At 39.1% G+C, this 18,536-nt stretch overlaps 1 protein-coding gene across 3 annotated transcripts in view; it reads right to left on the reverse strand.

The window, feature by feature from the left end:
- The window catches only part of LOC121730065 (Down syndrome cell adhesion molecule-like protein Dscam2), a 139,583-nt gene that overhangs the window by 27,032 nt on the left and 94,015 nt on the right, over positions 1-18,536 (reverse strand). For all 3 annotated transcript variants that reach the window (XR_006036067.1, XM_042118864.1, XM_042118865.1), the window contains exon 8: positions 2,156-2,381. Coding sequence is in view for 2 of the 3 variants with exons in the window: in XM_042118864.1 (XP_041974798.1) it covers positions 2,156-2,381 (226 nt within the window). In the remaining variant the exon portion in view is untranslated. The remainder of the gene's footprint in view (positions 1-2,155; positions 2,382-18,536) is intronic.

Raw genomic sequence — 18,536 nt, forward strand, 5'->3', positions numbered from 1 at the left:
TCTGTCTGTCCATCTGTCTGTCTGTTACCTCTTCACGCCCAAACCGCTGAACCGATTTTGCTGGAATTTGGTATGAAGATACTTTGAGCCCCGGGGAAGGACATAGGATACTTTTTATACCGAAAAATGTACGGTTCCCGCGCGATAAACGAGTTTTGGCGCAACGGAGTTGCGGACGTTATCTTTAACTGTATAACTGTACTCGGCGAAACATGGCGGTAGCGGTCATTGACTCGCTGTCAAAAACTTGTAATTTTCTATACAAAGCCGCGATTGACAACATCTGACACTTAATGTCAATCGCGGTTTATATGGAAAATTACAAGTTTTTGACAGGGAGTCAATGACCGCTACCGCCATGTTTCGCCGAGTACAGTATAGTACAATATTATAATGTATGCTACATAACAACGAAATTGACGGCTCACTAGCTTCATCAGACGCTCTTCGTGTTGTCCGTTCATTTATTCGGAATAATTAAGAGGCCTCAACAGCTCGCAGCATTTTACTAATGGGATTTTTACTGTCCGCCATTTGTAGCTGTGTGGATTACGAAGAAAATTAAATTTGCATAATGACAACGAGTCAAACATTGTTGCGATAAGTTGACTTTTGGGGAATTATTCGCTGTAATAGACTTAACGCTCGGAATAAGCTCCTCTTTTGTACCGTAAAAGTCATTACTTTTTACACTACTAACTACTGACTACATTTAGTTAATGACGGTAATTACAAATGATTTGTCTAGTAAATAGTCAAGAGTCAAGATGCGCTAGCTCCACAACATAACCTTTCCATTATAAATTCCAACTTTATAGTTTTGTAGAATCATCTACGACAAGGGGAATCAGACAAGGACATCCAACAATGCCACTCTATTGTTTGAAGAAATTACTCTGAGGTCAGCAACCAGCAGAGGTTACTACAAGTTGTAGCACATTGCAACGTGACACATGGATGCTAATTGCTATGCAATGAATTTTTAAATAACGTAAACAAAACTGCGGGCTAAAATGGTCGCTTTGGAGAATCATACTATGAATCACAATATTATGATTTTTTTTTTAATTGCGAAATGGTCACTCTGCTTGCAATTCATGTCTAGTAATTCGTATTAATTTGAAATTTGTCAGTTTGACAGTTTTGACAATTCATTTGCTGAATTGATTGAGAGGAATCGCTAAATGTGACCATTTTAGCCCCGCAGAACTTTATTGAATATTAATTTGACATTTGAATGGCCCGTTGAAAATTAATCTCAACGGCTGTCAACGGTGCAACCTGAGTTGACCCTAAGTTCTAGCGCATTAAGGTCAATTTAGACCGCAACTCGACGCGTAGGTAGATGCATTTTTTTAATTGTTACCATCTGTCAAATTTGTATTTTTTTTTCTTTTCAAAGTTAAGACAACAACACCTACTCTGTAAATTAATTTGCTAGTTCTTGACTTCTTGTCGCTATTATTATTTGTTTTTTTCTGTAAATAATTTTGTGTTTAGTTTAGTCTAAGCGTTGTGAAGCCACTCATTGGCCTCTGCAGAAAATCAGTGCAGCGGGCTTGCTTCCTGCGTTTGCTGAGCTGGGGCCAATTTTTGGTGTCACACAGCATTGTAGTAGTTAATTTTATAATATTATAGTCGAACTGTATATTTATATTATGATGTATTGTGTGATGCTAAAAATAAATCCATTCTTATCTTATCTTATCTTATCAATTGCGTGAGACGTTTAGCAAATCTGTCAATATCCATACAAATTTAGAAATGCATCTACGCGTCGCGTTTCGGTCTGAATCAACCATAAAGTTAATATAAGTACCTAGCGGAATAGAGCAACAATCTCGAGCTGTCAAACGAAACCGAAATTGGTTTACGTCTGTGTGTAAAAATTTGTTTATGTAATATACACTTACACAAGCATCTTTCTAAGAGATTAAATTGTCAACGTGCCGATAAGTGCCGACTGGACATCAAACAGATGAAAAAAATTGGTTCTGCTGTCATGAATCAGTATCACACGTCTCTATTTACCACGCAGTGTTATTGATGGTGACACCTCGCTTGCTCAGGCCTTTGTTTCTCTATTTCGCTAGGTAAAGGTATATTAACTTGGAATTAACCCTAAGTCCTAACGCAATAAGCAAAGGTGACTAACCTGCGTATGCGGCTGCACGTGCACAGTGAGCGGTGCGCGTAACGCCAGCCGCAGTCGCAGCGTGAGGTGTCCGTGCGCGTTAGCGGCGCGGCAGGCCCAGCGGCCCTCGTCAGCCGCCTCCGTCCGCCGCAGCACCAGCGCCGCGCCCCCGCCCCACGCCGCCACCCGCCCGCCCTCGCCCGCGTGCACCTCGCGGAGAGCGCCGCTCGCCGACTCGCGGTACCAGCTGGGAACAAAGAGGAAATAAGGTTCTGCTACTATACTCGACTCGACATGAGCTTCATCATACTGGCGCGGGCGGTTTGAGGGCGTGACATTGCGAAGCGACCGATTATACGCGCGAATTTCCACCGTAGCGAAATGGCGGTTCAACCGTAAACGAAATGGAACCGTAAGACAGCACTGATTAAAATTTATATTTGCGGCCGCTTGTCGTCTGTAATGCGGCGAAATAGCGCTGCTCTCTAATATACGCCCGCAAACCGGCTAGCGTGTTTGAGAATAGGCAATGTGACGAAAGAAAAGACGTCTGTCTCTAAAAAAACCCATTATTATAAGGTCTCCGTCTCAATAGTAGTCAACTCTATGAGAATTTTAGAGAGAACGTTGCTAGACGTTTGCAATATCATTTAGCTATAGTTTCAGGTCATTGTAACAAAAGGGACACCTTTTCACAATGCTCTGAAAACGTAAAGTTATGTTTGCACAGAAGATTGAATATACACATAGGTAACAACGGAAAAGCAAACAATAATAGCGTTGGCAACAGCATCACCGCATTACAGACGACAAGCGGCCGCAAATATAAATTTTAATCAGTGCTGTCATACGTTACGGTTCCATTTCGTTAACGGTTGAACCGCCATTTTGCTACGGTAGAAATTCGCGCGTATAATCGCTACACAGAAATGTCAGACCGTAAACCCTCTCATTAGGAGGATTCGGCGACGTTAAGTACCCCGTACACGGTAATTCAGCATGACCATTCATTTACGTGAATTACATGCTGCATGATGAACGCTCATTTTTCATCATGCAGCATGATAATTCAGGAGGATAATTCAAGAGTATAATAATAATGTTATTTACTAAACTAAAAAATACGTGGGAGAGCTTGCTTCGGCACGAATGGGCCGGCTCGACCGGAGAAATACCACGTTCTCACAGAAAACCGGCATGAAACAGCGCTTGCGCTGTGTTTCGCCGAGTGAGTGAGTTTACCGGAGGCCCAATCCCTTACCCTATTCCCTTCCCTTCCCATCCCTACCCTCCCCTCAGGGGCGTCTTTCCCATAGGTGCAACGTGTGCGGTGCACACGGGCGCCGCGGTCCTAGGGGCACCGAGCGCCGCTCGCACTTGGCGCGCGCCCGCGCTGGCCGGCCGCCACGGCCCACGCTTTATTGACCAACGTAAAAAGAACTCCAGTTTGCAAACATTTTTGGGTATTTTTTTTTTTTTAAAGAAGGCAGGTCTCTGTATCCCTGACGTCACTGCGACCCATGAGGATCTATTGTGACTTCTTCGCACTAGAGTATCATCCCCAACCCAATACTGCTCATAAATTGAACGATATGGTTGGGGTTGGTGCCACGAATTTCCTCTGTGGACGAGTATTCGTGGCGACCAAGGTGCCTGTTCCTGCTCTGTAGTAGAGCAAGTCGAGGAGAAGGTGAATAGGTGTTTCATCCTCCTCTTCACAGAATCTGCAAGTCCTAAACAGAATGGGTATTTGTAGCATAATTTTTGTGTAATATCCGACGCTCTTCTTATATTTGTAGAATTACAGCAAAGCAAGGCGCGCCATTAGCGGTTCGGCTTTTGCAATATAAATATTATAATCTTTATTTTTCAACGTGAAATGAACCTTAAATGTGAAAAGCACAGTGTTCTAATTTAGAAAACAAACTGTGCCATGCTGGCTCTTCGGATGTAGAGAAGTTAGAGCTCTTCAATGAAATCGAATAATGAAATCGAATTAATACCGATGTTGTGATGATGTGATGTTTAATAAGTATATAACATGAAATTTAAAGTAAAATTGAAGTACTTAAGCGATATAAAATTTATGTTTTGGGGTTAAGCTTGTTAGGGTCAGTCAAGACATCATGGTCAAAACCGAAAAAAACTTCAATCTACAAACAAATAACAATAGAGTTTGTTATCTATTTTATATTGGAGAAATTTGACAGTATCTATACTAACTTGATGTGCTGTTATAGTTCGTCTGGTGGAACGAAGGAAGCCACCGCTTAGAGTCCTCACCCTCAAACGGCCGGACAAACTGTACTTTTACTTTGTACCCATTTCATTTTGACCGCGCGCGCGCTTCTTAGGGGGCGCTAGGGTAATGTTTGCACACGGGCGCCACATGGGCTAGAGACGGCCCTGCGGCTCCCCTATTACCCTATTCGCTCTTAAAAGGCCAGCAACGCACCTGCAGCTCTTCTGATGCTGCGAGTGTCCATGGGCGACGGAAGTTTCTTTCCATCAGGTGACCCGTTTGCTCGTTTGCCCCCTTATTTCATTAAAAAAATATACAAAATTTTAATTGTTCTCAATAGTTTATAATTTATATTATAAACTATTAAAAACTAATTATTATAATTTATGTTATAAACTATTAAAAATAATAATTAAAATTTAGTGCTGGTGTCTGTACACGGGTGGCGGGGCTTTTGTCATAAAAAACACACTCGTGTTAATAACAAGTTAATTAAAACTAGCGACCCGCCCCGGCGTCGCACGGGTAGGTATAAAATATATAGCCACTAAAAAACTGATTAAAATCGATAGCCTATGATCCTTCACGTGGGCTACTTCTTATCTGTGCCAAATAACATAAAAATTGCCGCAGTAGTTCGCGAGATAAGCCCTTTCAAATTATTTCCTCCTTTTTTTCCCCGCATTCTTCTATTAGTCTTAGCGTGATAAAATATAGCCTATAGACTTCCTCAATAAATGGACTATCTAACATTGAAAGAATTTTTCAAATCGGACCAGTAGTTCCTGAGATTAGCGCGTTCAAGTTAGCCCTTTCAAATAATTTTCCACATTTTCATCTATTTCTTCGCTCCTATTAGTCTTAGCGTGATAAAATATAGCCTATAGCCTTCCTCGATAAATGGGCTATCTAACACTGAGAAAATCATCAAAATCCGTTGCGTAGTTTTAAAGATTAAAGGGAACAAAGGGACATGAGGGAAAAAAAGCGACTTTGTTTTATAATAAGTACTAGCTGTCCCGGCAAATGTTGTTTTGCCTGTTTACCCAGTTTTCCTGCTTTTCTCTTGAGGTTTTTCTGATTTTTTTTTTGTTTTATAAACCTCACGGAGCCCGAGACCTTTCCAACGAATGCAAAATCGTGGAAATCGGTTCGTGCGTTCTGGAGTTATAGCGTCAGGAAGGAAACCCCGACTTATTTTTATATATTAGCTGTGATATTAGATAGATACAGATATGTATTGAAAGAAGTTACATATTAAAACACTATATTGAACAATAAAACTAAAACGTAAATTAATAAACTAATAAAATGAAATAAAAGAAATGCGAAAACAAGTTACCGCGTGGAGCTCGGAAAATTATCTCCTTCTCTATTCTATTATTAAATTTTGAAATTCAGAACAGAAGAAAAAAAAAACACATACCTATTATATCCGATAAGTATATATTTTTTTAATTTATGTTTAGGCACAGAATATATATTAGTAGTAAGTACCAAGTTTAGGTTAAACATTTTAAGAAACATTTCAGTCTAAACTCTAAACTGCCAAAAATTAAAAAAAAAAATTAGCTCGAATAAATGTATAATTTCACTAAAATATTTCACACACCATAATAACGGAAAATAAACAAAAAAAAACTTGAGAGGTGTCAAAGGACACCCGGGCTTAGATAGGTATTATTTCTTATGTAAGTAATAAAAACCTGTATAGGGGAACTGAAGGCAAAATTGTATATTTAAGGCAAAACTCGCCTTACATCAACAAATATAGCTTTACTATTAAATTTTTTATAGAACATCTTTATTATTAATCACTCTACAATTCCTATTAATCACACAGGCCATTTTGCCTGCGTGTGAAGGTAAATCCATTTTACCTTCACACGCAGGCAAAATGGCCACGGTAAAGGGCAAAATGGTCTCAATGCATATGTCATTTGGGGAATACCTTTTACAAATAAATGTTGTGTACAACTAAACTACAATGTGCCTAGAGGAGACAAATCATGCACTGCACCCGTCTTTTTTGTTTTTAGGTTCTCATGAATAAATGTCACATTTTGAAGTTAACCGTTTTACCCCTTTCATTCTTTACATACTATATTAACCCTTCAGTAAGTGCCAAAATCTTTGCAAAGTTAAAATCATGCAGAACACTGTGTCATATCATTTAATAAAACATATTAATTACAACAAAAGTGCGGACTGGTAAAAAATTGTGTTTTTTACATCAAAATGTGAAAAAAATATTTAACCGCAATAAAAATCCGCTGTTCCGTATGACAGTTTCGCCGGCAATGACCGAGAACGGGAAGGGCCCGAGTAATTAGTAGCGTTACCTAGCAAATAGATGGCCCTAGTAGGTTTCAAGTAATTTGACCGTTCCGTTTTGCCTGCATGGTCCGTTTTGCATGCAGTTCCCCTACACTCAAAAATAGACGTCGCTTCACCGCACTGTTCAATGCCAGAGAGGGGGAGAGAAACAAGCACTACCGCACGGCTTACAACTATTTAGCATTTTTGCTATAGTTGTAACTAGTATAATATGTAAACTGGGCTTTCGTTCCATCCGGGTGTCCCTTGACACCTCTCAAGTTTTTTATGATGATAATCTTATTCATTGCACCTTGAATAAATTATTGTACAAATATTTCCGGTTTCCCACACCGGTTTCGGTGACGGTGGCCGGTTTCATTGAGACCATCCCACAGGAGTAATTTTATAGTGCTCAAATGTGTGCACAGTACACAAGAGTAGGTATACTCTCTATTCCTTTTACTCTCCTAGCCCAGTGGGCCGAAAGAACGACACGACTGGCGAAAGATCAGGCGCAGGGCCGACTTTTTACATGCCCATCCGACGCATGGATCATTACTTGTCAGACGATTAGGTGATCAGCCTGCATTGTCCTAACCAATCTTGGAAATAAAATATTGTTTCCAACGCGAGAATCAAACCCACGACCACGCTAAACCACTGGACCACGGAGATCACGATACGTTCTTGTAAATACTTACCGACGTTTTTTGTATAAACTAATTGAAAAAGTTATTTCATCATCATCATCATCATATCAGCCTATATTCGTCCAAAAGTTATTTATTAGCAATAAAATATTATATTATGGCAAAATATATTATTCGATTTATTAATTTTGCGCACATTAACAGTTTGTATGCCCTGTTCAAAGAAACGCATAATTTTTTTAAGTGTTCGGGAGCACCACCCTGGTACTGAGTTGTCCCATGGGCATGCCGATGACATGCCGATCGCGCGATCCGCTGCATTATTGCATGACGAAAAATTAAACCACTTGTAAATCAATGTACAGCACGTAGTTTGCATGTCATTCGCGTCATTCACTACAATAAACGATCATGCGTGAATTACAGCACGTAACTCATGTCGTGCTGAAAAATTAAAGAAGTTGTAATTCAATGTACAGCACGTTGTACAGCACGTAGTTTGCATGTAATTCGCATCATTCACTGCAATACACGATAATTCGTGCATTACAGCACGTAATGCATGTAATGCAGAATTACCGTTTAGCGAGCGCATTAGGTCGGCGATTAATTAATAGAAGATGGCTGTTTCCAAAATAAATTGAATTTTGAAGTTTTGGTGATGTTTTCGGAAAACTGATGGATCGGCTGATATAAATTGACATCAGGATTTTGGCCCACTTGCGCCAGTATATGTACTTGTACTATTATCTATTCTGTGGTATATGTTAAAGTCTCAAGTATATGTTAAAGTGGATTAATTTTAGTTAATCTTTTCGTTTTGTGTGATGATCATTTCGCGGTAAATTAACATCTTTTCGCGATAAAAAACGTCATATTCCTGTATTGGTATGTCAAATCCCACTAAAATCCACTCTGTATTTTTTTTATAAAATAAGGGGCAAACGAGCAAACGGGCCACCTGATGGAAAGCAACTACCGTCGCCTAGCAGTTTCATCACTTGTAACATCAGAAGAGCTGCAAGTGCTTTGCCGGCCTTTTAAGAGGGAATACGCTCTCTTCTTGAAAGTTTGCAGTTAAACTCGAACAGGTAACAAACTGGCAGACAGATACTAACTTTTAAAATACAATTAAAATAGTTTAAGATTATAGCGAATGAGGTCTAGCTAGCCCTATAATTCTGCAAAGAGTATTCGAACACCGAAGGCATAATAAAGGTGAACATAAAGTAGCACGCTCATCAAAATGTTCCCTTCGAGCCATCTGAAAGCCGAATGGCACCGGCGGCTGTTTGCTGACAAATATTAGCACGCGCGACAACATTTGAATGATAAATGCAGCTAGTTTGTTCAACGGCAAATCCCGTCCGCCAACTGCAAAAATACGGTAACAAGTGCCGCTCAAACAATAAACGTAAGCCAGATTCATAATATTCATAAAGTAATAATATTTTTGGTGTCGTAGATTATACTATCAAAGAAATTAATTCATTGACAGGCGGACTTACATAATTTGGTGAGGTCAAGTCAATGTTAATTCTAATAATAGTATTTTATTAAAAAGATAAAACCAACTTCAAAAGTGTACGTATAAATATTATATTTCCGTTGTCTGGTACCTGTAACACAAGTCCTTCAGGTACTTACCACGGGGACAGACTGACGTGGTGTGAAACGTCCATAGATATTATTATTATTATTAAGAACATTTTACAGATTTTGTCCTGGTTACAGGTCGCCTGAATTTCATGTAGAGTTCCCTCTAACTAAAGATATCTCATCTGACAAGCTATAAATTGTACGAGAAATGATTGCCTATTTTCCGAAGGAGCCTTTAAGGAGCCAGTTAATTTACCCAAGAGAATAATGAGTGGATATTTTACAAAATTCAGCCGTCTTCCCAAAGCCATATATCTATGTTGGCCTTGAAGTACCGACGAGGGAGTCGGTAAGTCGAGGCCTCTAATAGAAACAGCCAAATGATTTATCGCACAGTGTATCCATACTAATATAATACATGTGTAAGTCTGTCTGTCTGTCTGTTGACAAGCTCAAACCGCTAAACCAATTTAGCTGAAATTTGGTATGGAGATACTTTGAGTCCCGGGAAAGGACATAGGATACTTTTTTCCCGGAAAAATGTACGGTTCCCGCGCGATAAACGATTTCAGCGCAACGGAATTGCGGGCGTCATCTAGTTGATTACGCAAAATATCGGAATTGCGGAATATTGGTTTACTCTGGAATAAGATATACGATGGGGAGACTCGAGTTACAGTTGCCTGGAGACGAGAGGCGAGACAAAACAACGCGCCCGCGGCGAGCGCCCAGTTAATTGAGTATTGTTAGAACTAAGTACTGATATACCTGAATTCAGACAAGTTCATTAGCAAAAATAATGGTCATCTAGTGACCAGTTTTTTGACTTGACCGAAGCTTTTATGGTCTCGCTTTATTTTGTGGCGATTCAAATTCTAGACTTTGTATTTATGTACTTAACCATTCAAGATTCTCAGCAGACGAATATTATAGTTATCAGCATTGTGATATAAAATTTTGACTAAAACTTTAATGATCTTATATTATGCGCCTTTTCAGACGATTCTAGACAACATATCTATCCAGCCATTCTACGTCTGTGAAAATTGTGAGCAACGCAAATGCCAATAACCAAGATAAACGTTTGGAAGTATCAATATGATTCCCTGAGGCCGGAGGGCTCGCTTCGTCAGGGTTCACTTGATGAGGGATCTTGCGGGAACATCTATTATATCGCAGAAACATTTTAACAAAATGAATTGGGTTTCCCCCTAAAGTAATCTGGATTAAAGTCTGTAATCCTTATCTAATATATAAAAATAAGTCGGGTGTTCCTTCCTGACGCTATAACTCCAGAACGCACGAACCGATTTCCACGGTTTTCCATTCGTTGGAAAGGTCTTGGGCTCCGTGAGGTCTACAGAAAAAAAATTCAGAAAAAACTACAAGAGAAAAGCAGGAAAACAGGGAAAATCATTTTATGGCAAAACAACGTTTGCCGGGACAGCTAGTTTATTATAAATGTGAAAGTGTGTCTGTCTGTTACCTCTTCAGGATTAGTCGCTGAACCGATTGATATAAAAATTTATGTAATGGCGATACGTCTTTATGATCAGGAAAGGACAAAGGTCAAGGTTTTATCGCGGCAAAAGGTACGGTTTCAAAATGATAGCCGGATATCTACGCTACGTAATAAGCAGGCAACATTTATGAAATAATAATAATAATAATTGTGGAATCTCTCCAAGATTATGCGACGAGGATGTTGGGATTAACGTAATAGAGGTTGATTCGCTAGACTGCTAATTAGTAGGAAGTAAAATGTTTCATTATTTCACTTAAGCCCACTTGGAAATTCTGGGTAACTGTTAATTATTTACTTAACATCAAGGACAAACCTTAGTCTTTCTTACCAGTGATAAATGGTTATGATTCAAGCATTAATAAAATAGGACTTACTTATACATCCATACTTAATATTATAAATGCGACAGTGTGTCTATCTGTCTGTCTGTCACCTCTTCGCGCAATCCACTGAACCGATTTTGCTGAAATTTGGTATGAAGATACTTTAAGTTCCGGGAAAGAACATATAATACTTTTTACCTCGGAAAAAGGTACAGTTTCCGCGCGATAATCGAATTTTGGGGCAACGGAATTGTGGCCGCCATCTTTTGTATAAATAGCACCAAAATAAATCACTAAGGTATACTGCACGACGTAGTATGCAATGCGAAGTTTTTATTTGCGACAAACTTTGTAATATCTAAGTTGCGAGAGTAATAAAGTGGACAAACATAAGCGGGGGAGTCCCCCGGCGCTGCGGCTTGCAATAATGGAAAACTAATGTTATGTCCCATAAGCCGCCGCATCGCCGCTATACCAACAATCTTTTAAACTTACTACGCAAACGGCGAGGATTTTTAAAAGAAAAATACAAAATTTTCATAGCGAGAGAGCTGGATTTCTTAGAAAAAACCCACTTATAGGGGTATTAAAGTTACCTGCTAGGAAATATGAAATGATACGGCCAGAGTGGTAGGATCAATTTCAGATGTTTCAGAACCTTTTGGAATTAAGCGGACTGAGGGGCTTTATGTAGCGGCTCTAAATAGATTGTTTGGTTTAAGTTCGCTTGCGCCAATCCGAGCCTAATTTAGCTCGGTGTTAAAATGTTGTAGAGACATTGTCTATCGACATTGTACTGCTGTATGTTATTTTATATTGTCTAGCGACATTGTCCTACTGTATGTTACCTTATATTGTCTATATATTATGATGCTATGTTATATATTTTATATTATGTTATATTTTGTGCCGTTGGCTAGGCAGTCATGTACGAATAATTGATTGCAATAAACGTCTCATGCACTCCACCGTACTTTAATTCCAGTCACCCCGCCCAGTCTTTACAATGTCATGTCTTTTTTGCAATGAGTACAATGAGCACAATGAGATAAATAACATAATAAATGATCCAGGGCTAATTTTAACCCCGACCGGCACAAGTAGGCCTCATGTAATCAAGTTTACTAAAAGTTGGACAGATTAATGGCAGGCGGTCAGGGTTCTCTAGAACATTTTTTTTATTACTATCAAGCCTACATCAAGCTAATTTTTGTAAGTAGCTTCATTTTGATAAGACGAACAACATTTTGTCTTGAAAGTGGAAGCTTACAGAGATAGAAAGGATACTTTGATTTGACGGTCCTAAAATATGGGTTGTTCTAATATATTTGTAGGACAATGTTACTGTTAAATTATATAATTATTAGCCTATCAATATACAAAAAATCAGCTGGTTAGGGTTCCGTTTTAGGGTTCCGTAATCAACTAAGTTTTGTTGATTACGGAAGGGCTTGATTACAGGCCCTTAGTAACGCGTAAGTAGTTGTAATAATACAACGCTAATGTTCCACGTATAATTGATGAGATCGTTTCTGCTGTCTCAGCAGTCTCCGACCTCGCTCGTCATCCATCTTGCCGAGCATCGAACTGTCACGCGATACACGTGTCATGTTAGGGACCGATGGAGACTGCTTAATGTATTTACACGTATATAAATCCCACAGAAATCGTGTTTGTTACACGTCCTAGGTTGCTTTTTGTCATACAAATATTGTTTTATATGCTACGAATAATAAAAACTAGTTATATGAATTAAGCTATATAGCTGTCTATTTGGTCTACTCTACATGTCATTACTTATTACATTTACGTGCGTTTCCTTTTTACGGTCTACTCTTTATCGGCGCCAAATTTTCATGAAAATCGGTCCGCTTTTGCTTGATGCCGTGAGTCGCGTGACCAAGGGGAAAAGGATAATAGCTTGTGCACTAGACAATCGTCGTGTTACTTTTGACATTTGCGTGATTTCAGAAAACTTAAAGAAACAAAACAATGGATGTCGCCTCGCACGATCAACACTTACGGTCTTACCACAAAAGATTAAACATCTGTTGAACAGTTGTTTTGAGACCATTTTGTACTGAATTTTTCTCTAATCAACTGTTCAACGGGTGTTTAAATATTTTGTAGTAACTAGTAAGACCGTTAGTGTCTTTGTTTGATTTCAAGAATAACGTAGAGTCACTGTATGCACTATAGTCTATAGACCACTAGGCATAGTATTTATAGTGTTCTATTGCCAGTACCGCATGTCACGATTCACGATAGTGAAGTACACAAAGAAATATAGTTTATGTATTGAGTTGGTTTGAAAAGGTAATCTTTACTTTTCTATCGAAAAAAATAGTAGATAGAAAAACAGTTCCAGCATTTCCCTTTTGAATAACAAAGCAAACATTAACTCTAATGGTTTAATAAAACTTAAAAGAACGGTAATTTTGTTTTCCATCATTACTCTGTACATAAATATTATGATAACGGGAGAAAAACACGAGCACTGAAAAACACAGGGTAATGAAAGAGTTCGCTCTATCACTTTGAAGGGTCCCTGCAATTTCAGTCGTCGCTTTTTTGTCGCCGGTGCGGGCGGTAGGGAGCGATGCGGGCAGGGTTGCTACTTGCTAGTTGCTACATCACCAAACCTAGTACTAACCAACCAGCTTAGGGCTTCCACACATAACTGCGAATTCGCATCGCATCGCATTACAATGTCATTTTTATCATGAGTTTTGCCCCAGATACTTGTGATGCGATGCGAGTTTGCAGTTTATATTTGTGAGAGCCTTTAGCCGGACATTTGAATAAAAAGGCTTTCAGCATTGCGCCTATATAATATTTTCTGTTTAAGTAAGACGTAAAATAGTTTAAAATTAGTAGGACCGAAGACCCTTAAATTTTGGCCAATTCACGCAATCTAAAGCCCACGTCCAGCTTTATTCGGACGGCTGGCAACCCTAGGCGCAGGACTGTGAGGGGTGGCGGGGGGAGCCTCGTTACGCGTCGCCTGCCTTATAAGCATATTTTAATTTCACCGACAAGTATCCTAGAGAAATTTACATTTACTGATGGGGTCTGTTTACTTGACCCGAACGGCGAACCTAAATTCAAAATACATATCAGAAATGCGCCTCGCGGGATTTTCATATACCCGTCACAAAACAGAAGTTAAATAAAATACCAGAATCATACAAAAGCCAAAACACAACAACTAAAAAAATAGTCGTGGTTTTATATAAAAAATCTTTGTCAGCAATTTCAAGCAACATTCCAGGAAGCGAAGGCATTATTTCAAACAATAGAAGCTGAACACGATACAATTGTAAATTGAACCAATTGGACTCCAAGAGAGGCGGTATTATCACAAACAAAAGTCACTTGAGCCGTCACACGGCAGCTCGATACATACGTGCCGAGATCATTGCTCCAAATTGGAATCTCAGTTTTGCGGCTTCGCCACGTTGGCCATGATGGACAAACATGGTTATCCATACTAATATTTTAAATTCGAAAGTGTGTCTGTCAGTCAGTCTGTGTGTCTGTGTGGCTTCGCCCGCGTAAGTTAGAAATTTCACGGAAACCGTACATTTCTCCACAAAAAATTGTCTATGTCTCTTCACGTGGTCCTCTCTATATCTGTGCATAAAAATTGCTCCAGTAGTTAGTGAGACAAACATTTTCAAATAATTTTTCATGCTTTTTCCACATTTTCCTCTGTTTCTTTGGTTCTATTAGTCTTAGCGTGATAAAATTTATACGTGGGAGAGCCATGCTTCGGCACGAATGGGCCGGCTCGACCGGATAAATACCACGTTCTCACAGAAAACCGGCGTGAAACAGCGCTTGCGCTGTGTTTCGCCGAGTGAGTGAGTTTACCGGAGGCCCAATCCCCTAACCCCTACCCTATTCCCTTCCCTACCCTCAACTATTCCCTTCCCTTCCCTTCCCTACCCGGGGAATTTTATTACCCTATTCCCTCTTAAAAGGTCGGCAACGCACTTGCAGCTCTTCTGATGCTGCGAGTGTCCATGGGCGACGGAAGTTGCTTTCCATCAGGTGACCCGTTTGCTCGTTTGCCCCCTTATTTCATTAAAAAAAAAAAATGGCCTATAGTCTTCCTCGATAAATGAGCTATCCCGCTTGTTGGATTAAATTAAAAAATTAGTCCTCTACGACAATCTATAGCAAATATACCATATTTTGTAGAAGCTGTCTTTTAAAACTAGCATTTTCTATTCCATCGGATGTTCGCAGTTCGGAAGAGAGGGTTGCGCTGCAACTTGCGTAAGTCAAATTCCATTGTTATGCGAAGTTATTTGAGTTAGTAACATGTCGTGAGTACCAACTGCCATTGCTAAAGTTGGTAACATTGATAAAGTTGGCAGTTGCGGCAACTTTGGTGGGCATGAACTGTTTGTTAGAACTGATATCGACTTCGTTAACATATTGAAGTCCTTCGTTTGTTTAGTTTGAAATATTTCGTGATTGGTCTGTATCAGACAGAAGTTATACTCTGTTTTACGCCTGCTGATGTGTGGTGTGTGGGCAATTTGTAAAGAAGACAAGAATAAAAAACAAGCCTTTTTCTTTACAAAATAACAAGTATTTTACACACGGGGCTTATGATGTTATAAATAGTTTGAGTATCAAAAATCACAGGATATAACATTGTATTTAATAACTATAAGTTACTGGATAACCCGTGAACTTAGCATAACTTAGCCATACATTTTCTACTGTATAAACCTTTCCTGGAATATTTCAAGACTAAAATTAGCAAAATCAGTTTAGTCGTTTAAGCGAGACTAATTACTATGATTCATTTTTATTTATGTAGATAACATCCTCTTTACACAGCGTGGATTATTCTATTAGTGAGAAGGTTAAAATTTTACAAGGTTCAGGTAAACCAACGAATTTCACAAGTGAATGTAATAAAACATAAACTAATAACATTTGCGGACAAGTCTCCAAGTCACATTAAGTTGATTACTTTTCAAAGTTTCGTCTTTACTACGAGCTCGGCAAGGTCTTCTCCCAGGAGAATTGAAATCTTATCAGAATAGTCACCGCTTAGAATTTTATTATAAACGCACGCTGACTCGTTTATAACGAATTGTAGGGCTGGGGAATTGAAGTGGCTGGTGGAAATATTCTATTAATAGTCCGATTTCGAAACCCAGGAGAAGCCAACTCAAATATCATTCATACTATAATTATTATAATTATATTGCTCATACAAATATCCGCATAATATGTATACCGTCTGTAGTTTTACAATGTCCATGTCTGTACACTGTACAGGCAATTTTCTAGCGTATCAAATAATGATAAAACATTGTATGAATCTAATATCTGTATACACGTGTATACACAGTGTGAATCTGTATATAAAGGACTTTTCATTAGTAAGGAGGTTAAGTTTTTATAAACCAAAAAACCGCGGCAACTCAAAACAACGTTCATGATAGTGAATTCGGTAAAAACACTAAGATGTCGGCAGGGGTATGTTTAATGAGGGACCCCTCGCACCTAAATGTGTGAGGTGCGCCCCACCCGTGCGGAACCGTGGGGGAGGGAGGACCTCTTGTAAAGCGGTCCGAGTGTCGCGCCAATTTGTGACCCGAAGGGTATCCGACTAAAGTTAATGTTAAATTTGAACAGCTTAATTAAATTCATGTCTGTCGTCAGTTCGTCACATATTGGTTTTGATACTTTCCCTTTAAGCCTGTAGCGTTTAAAGCGTAGCTTTTGTTTAGGAGGTCGTGGGTTCGATTTCCGCGTTCGAAACGTGTTATTTACAAATTTGGGTAGGACAATGCAGGATCACCTGATTGTCTGACAAGGATGATGATCACAGATCAGAGAGAGCGCAATCCCCATCAGAAAAAGTTTCAATGTGACAGCAAAATCCCCATTAAGAAAATTAGCCGCCATGTATTGAATTCATTTGTTACAAACATTTTATTTTTATTTTTATTTATTTAACTGTTTATTGCACACACAAATTTTTACATGAAATATACCTACACAGAAGAAAAACGACACAACAGGTACTGCTTATCTCTAATAGAAATATCTTCCAGCAGTCCTACGGAGAGAGATGTGATGGGAAATATCAGATAGGGCGTGCACAGATAAAAAATATAAAACCTACATACTAATACACGATATACAATTAAAAATAATATCTATTATATAATACAAATACATTACATAATTATTATAATATTATATACAAATTATAACATATACTATAATATTATTAAATAAATAACCAAATACATACTATATGTATATTTAATAAGAGTTTTAGGATTCTTTGTTGAGGTAGTACTCTTTTAGTCGCTTTTTAAAAACGGCGATGGAAGGGCTGTCGCGAATGGTGTGGGGAAGGGAATTCCATAATCTAACTGCATGAACGGTGAAGGAATAGGAGAAGAAGTTGGAGCGATGGGAGGGGAGAGATAGATTCGTCCTCACGTTAGACCTGCACGGGATGTCAAGAGGTCGTGCAAAGTTGAAACGATCTATAAGGTAAGAGGGAGACATGGGATTGTAAAGGATTTTGTAAAGGAGAGAGAGAATATGGGAGTTTCGCCGGAGCCGGATCGGGAGCCACTTTAACTTCGATCGAAAAGCATGGTCGTACTTTTTTAGTCCAAACACGAAACGGATACAGAGGTTCTGCAAACGTTCCAGTTTTGATAAGAGCTCTTCGGTAACGTCCAAGTAGCAGCAGTCTGCGTAGTCAAAGATAGGGAAAATAAGGGTTTGAACAAGAAGGATTTTTGTATTTAAGGGCAAGAAATTTTGAAGGGTCTTAAGCGTGTGTAGGGAATGATACACCTTTTTGCTAATTTCATTGACCTGCGCGTTCCAGGACAGATTATTATCCACAATTATACCAAGATTTGTCACCGTGTTCGTATAATCAATTGGAGTAACATTGAACAAGATCTTGGGAACACTGTGCAAACGCTGGATCATATATTTGCTACCGACAATAATGGCTTGTGATTTTTTGGGATTTACTAACAAGCCAAAAGAGTTAGCCCAATCTGCAATTCGCTGTAGATCGGCGTTAACGTCGCTGACTGCGGAACTAATGTTATCGATGTGCGACTGACGATAAATCTGCAAGTCGTCTGCATAGAGATGGAAGTTACATGTTAATATGACCAAAGTTACAATATTAATAAAAATGGAGAACAAAAGGGGAGAAAGAACGCCACCCTGTGGGACCCCCGCATCAAGATTACACCAATCCGAGGTGACCTCGTCAGAGCGAACCCTTTGCGAACGTCCCCGAAGATACGAGTCGAACCAATCTACCACGGAGGAGGATATGTTAAGGGAACGAAGGACTGACAGGAAAATGTCAAAGTCTACTGAGTTGAAAGCACTGCTAAAATCAAGAAGAACCAAAATAGAGACAAACTTTTCCTCCATAGCTAGTCTGAGATCATCTGTGACTTTTAGCAGTGCTATGACAGTGCTATGACCAGGACGGAAACTAGATTGAAAGGGGGAAAGCAATTTATTAACGGATAGGAAGTTGGAGAGCTGCTTGTGGACAATGTGTTCAAGGATTTTGGAAAGATAGGGTAATATGGAGATAGGTCTGTATTGGGATAAGGAAGAAGGATTAGAGGTTTTCGGTAAAGGAATAACATTTGCACGTTTCCATGCCGAAGGGAAAGAACTCGTTGACAAGGAATAATTGAAAATATGACAGAGAATTGGC

The sequence above is a fragment of the Aricia agestis genome, chromosome 9 (assembly GCF_905147365.1).
Source record: "Aricia agestis chromosome 9, ilAriAges1.1, whole genome shotgun sequence".
In the NCBI taxonomy this organism is placed as follows: Eukaryota; Metazoa; Arthropoda; class Insecta; order Lepidoptera; family Lycaenidae; genus Aricia; species Aricia agestis.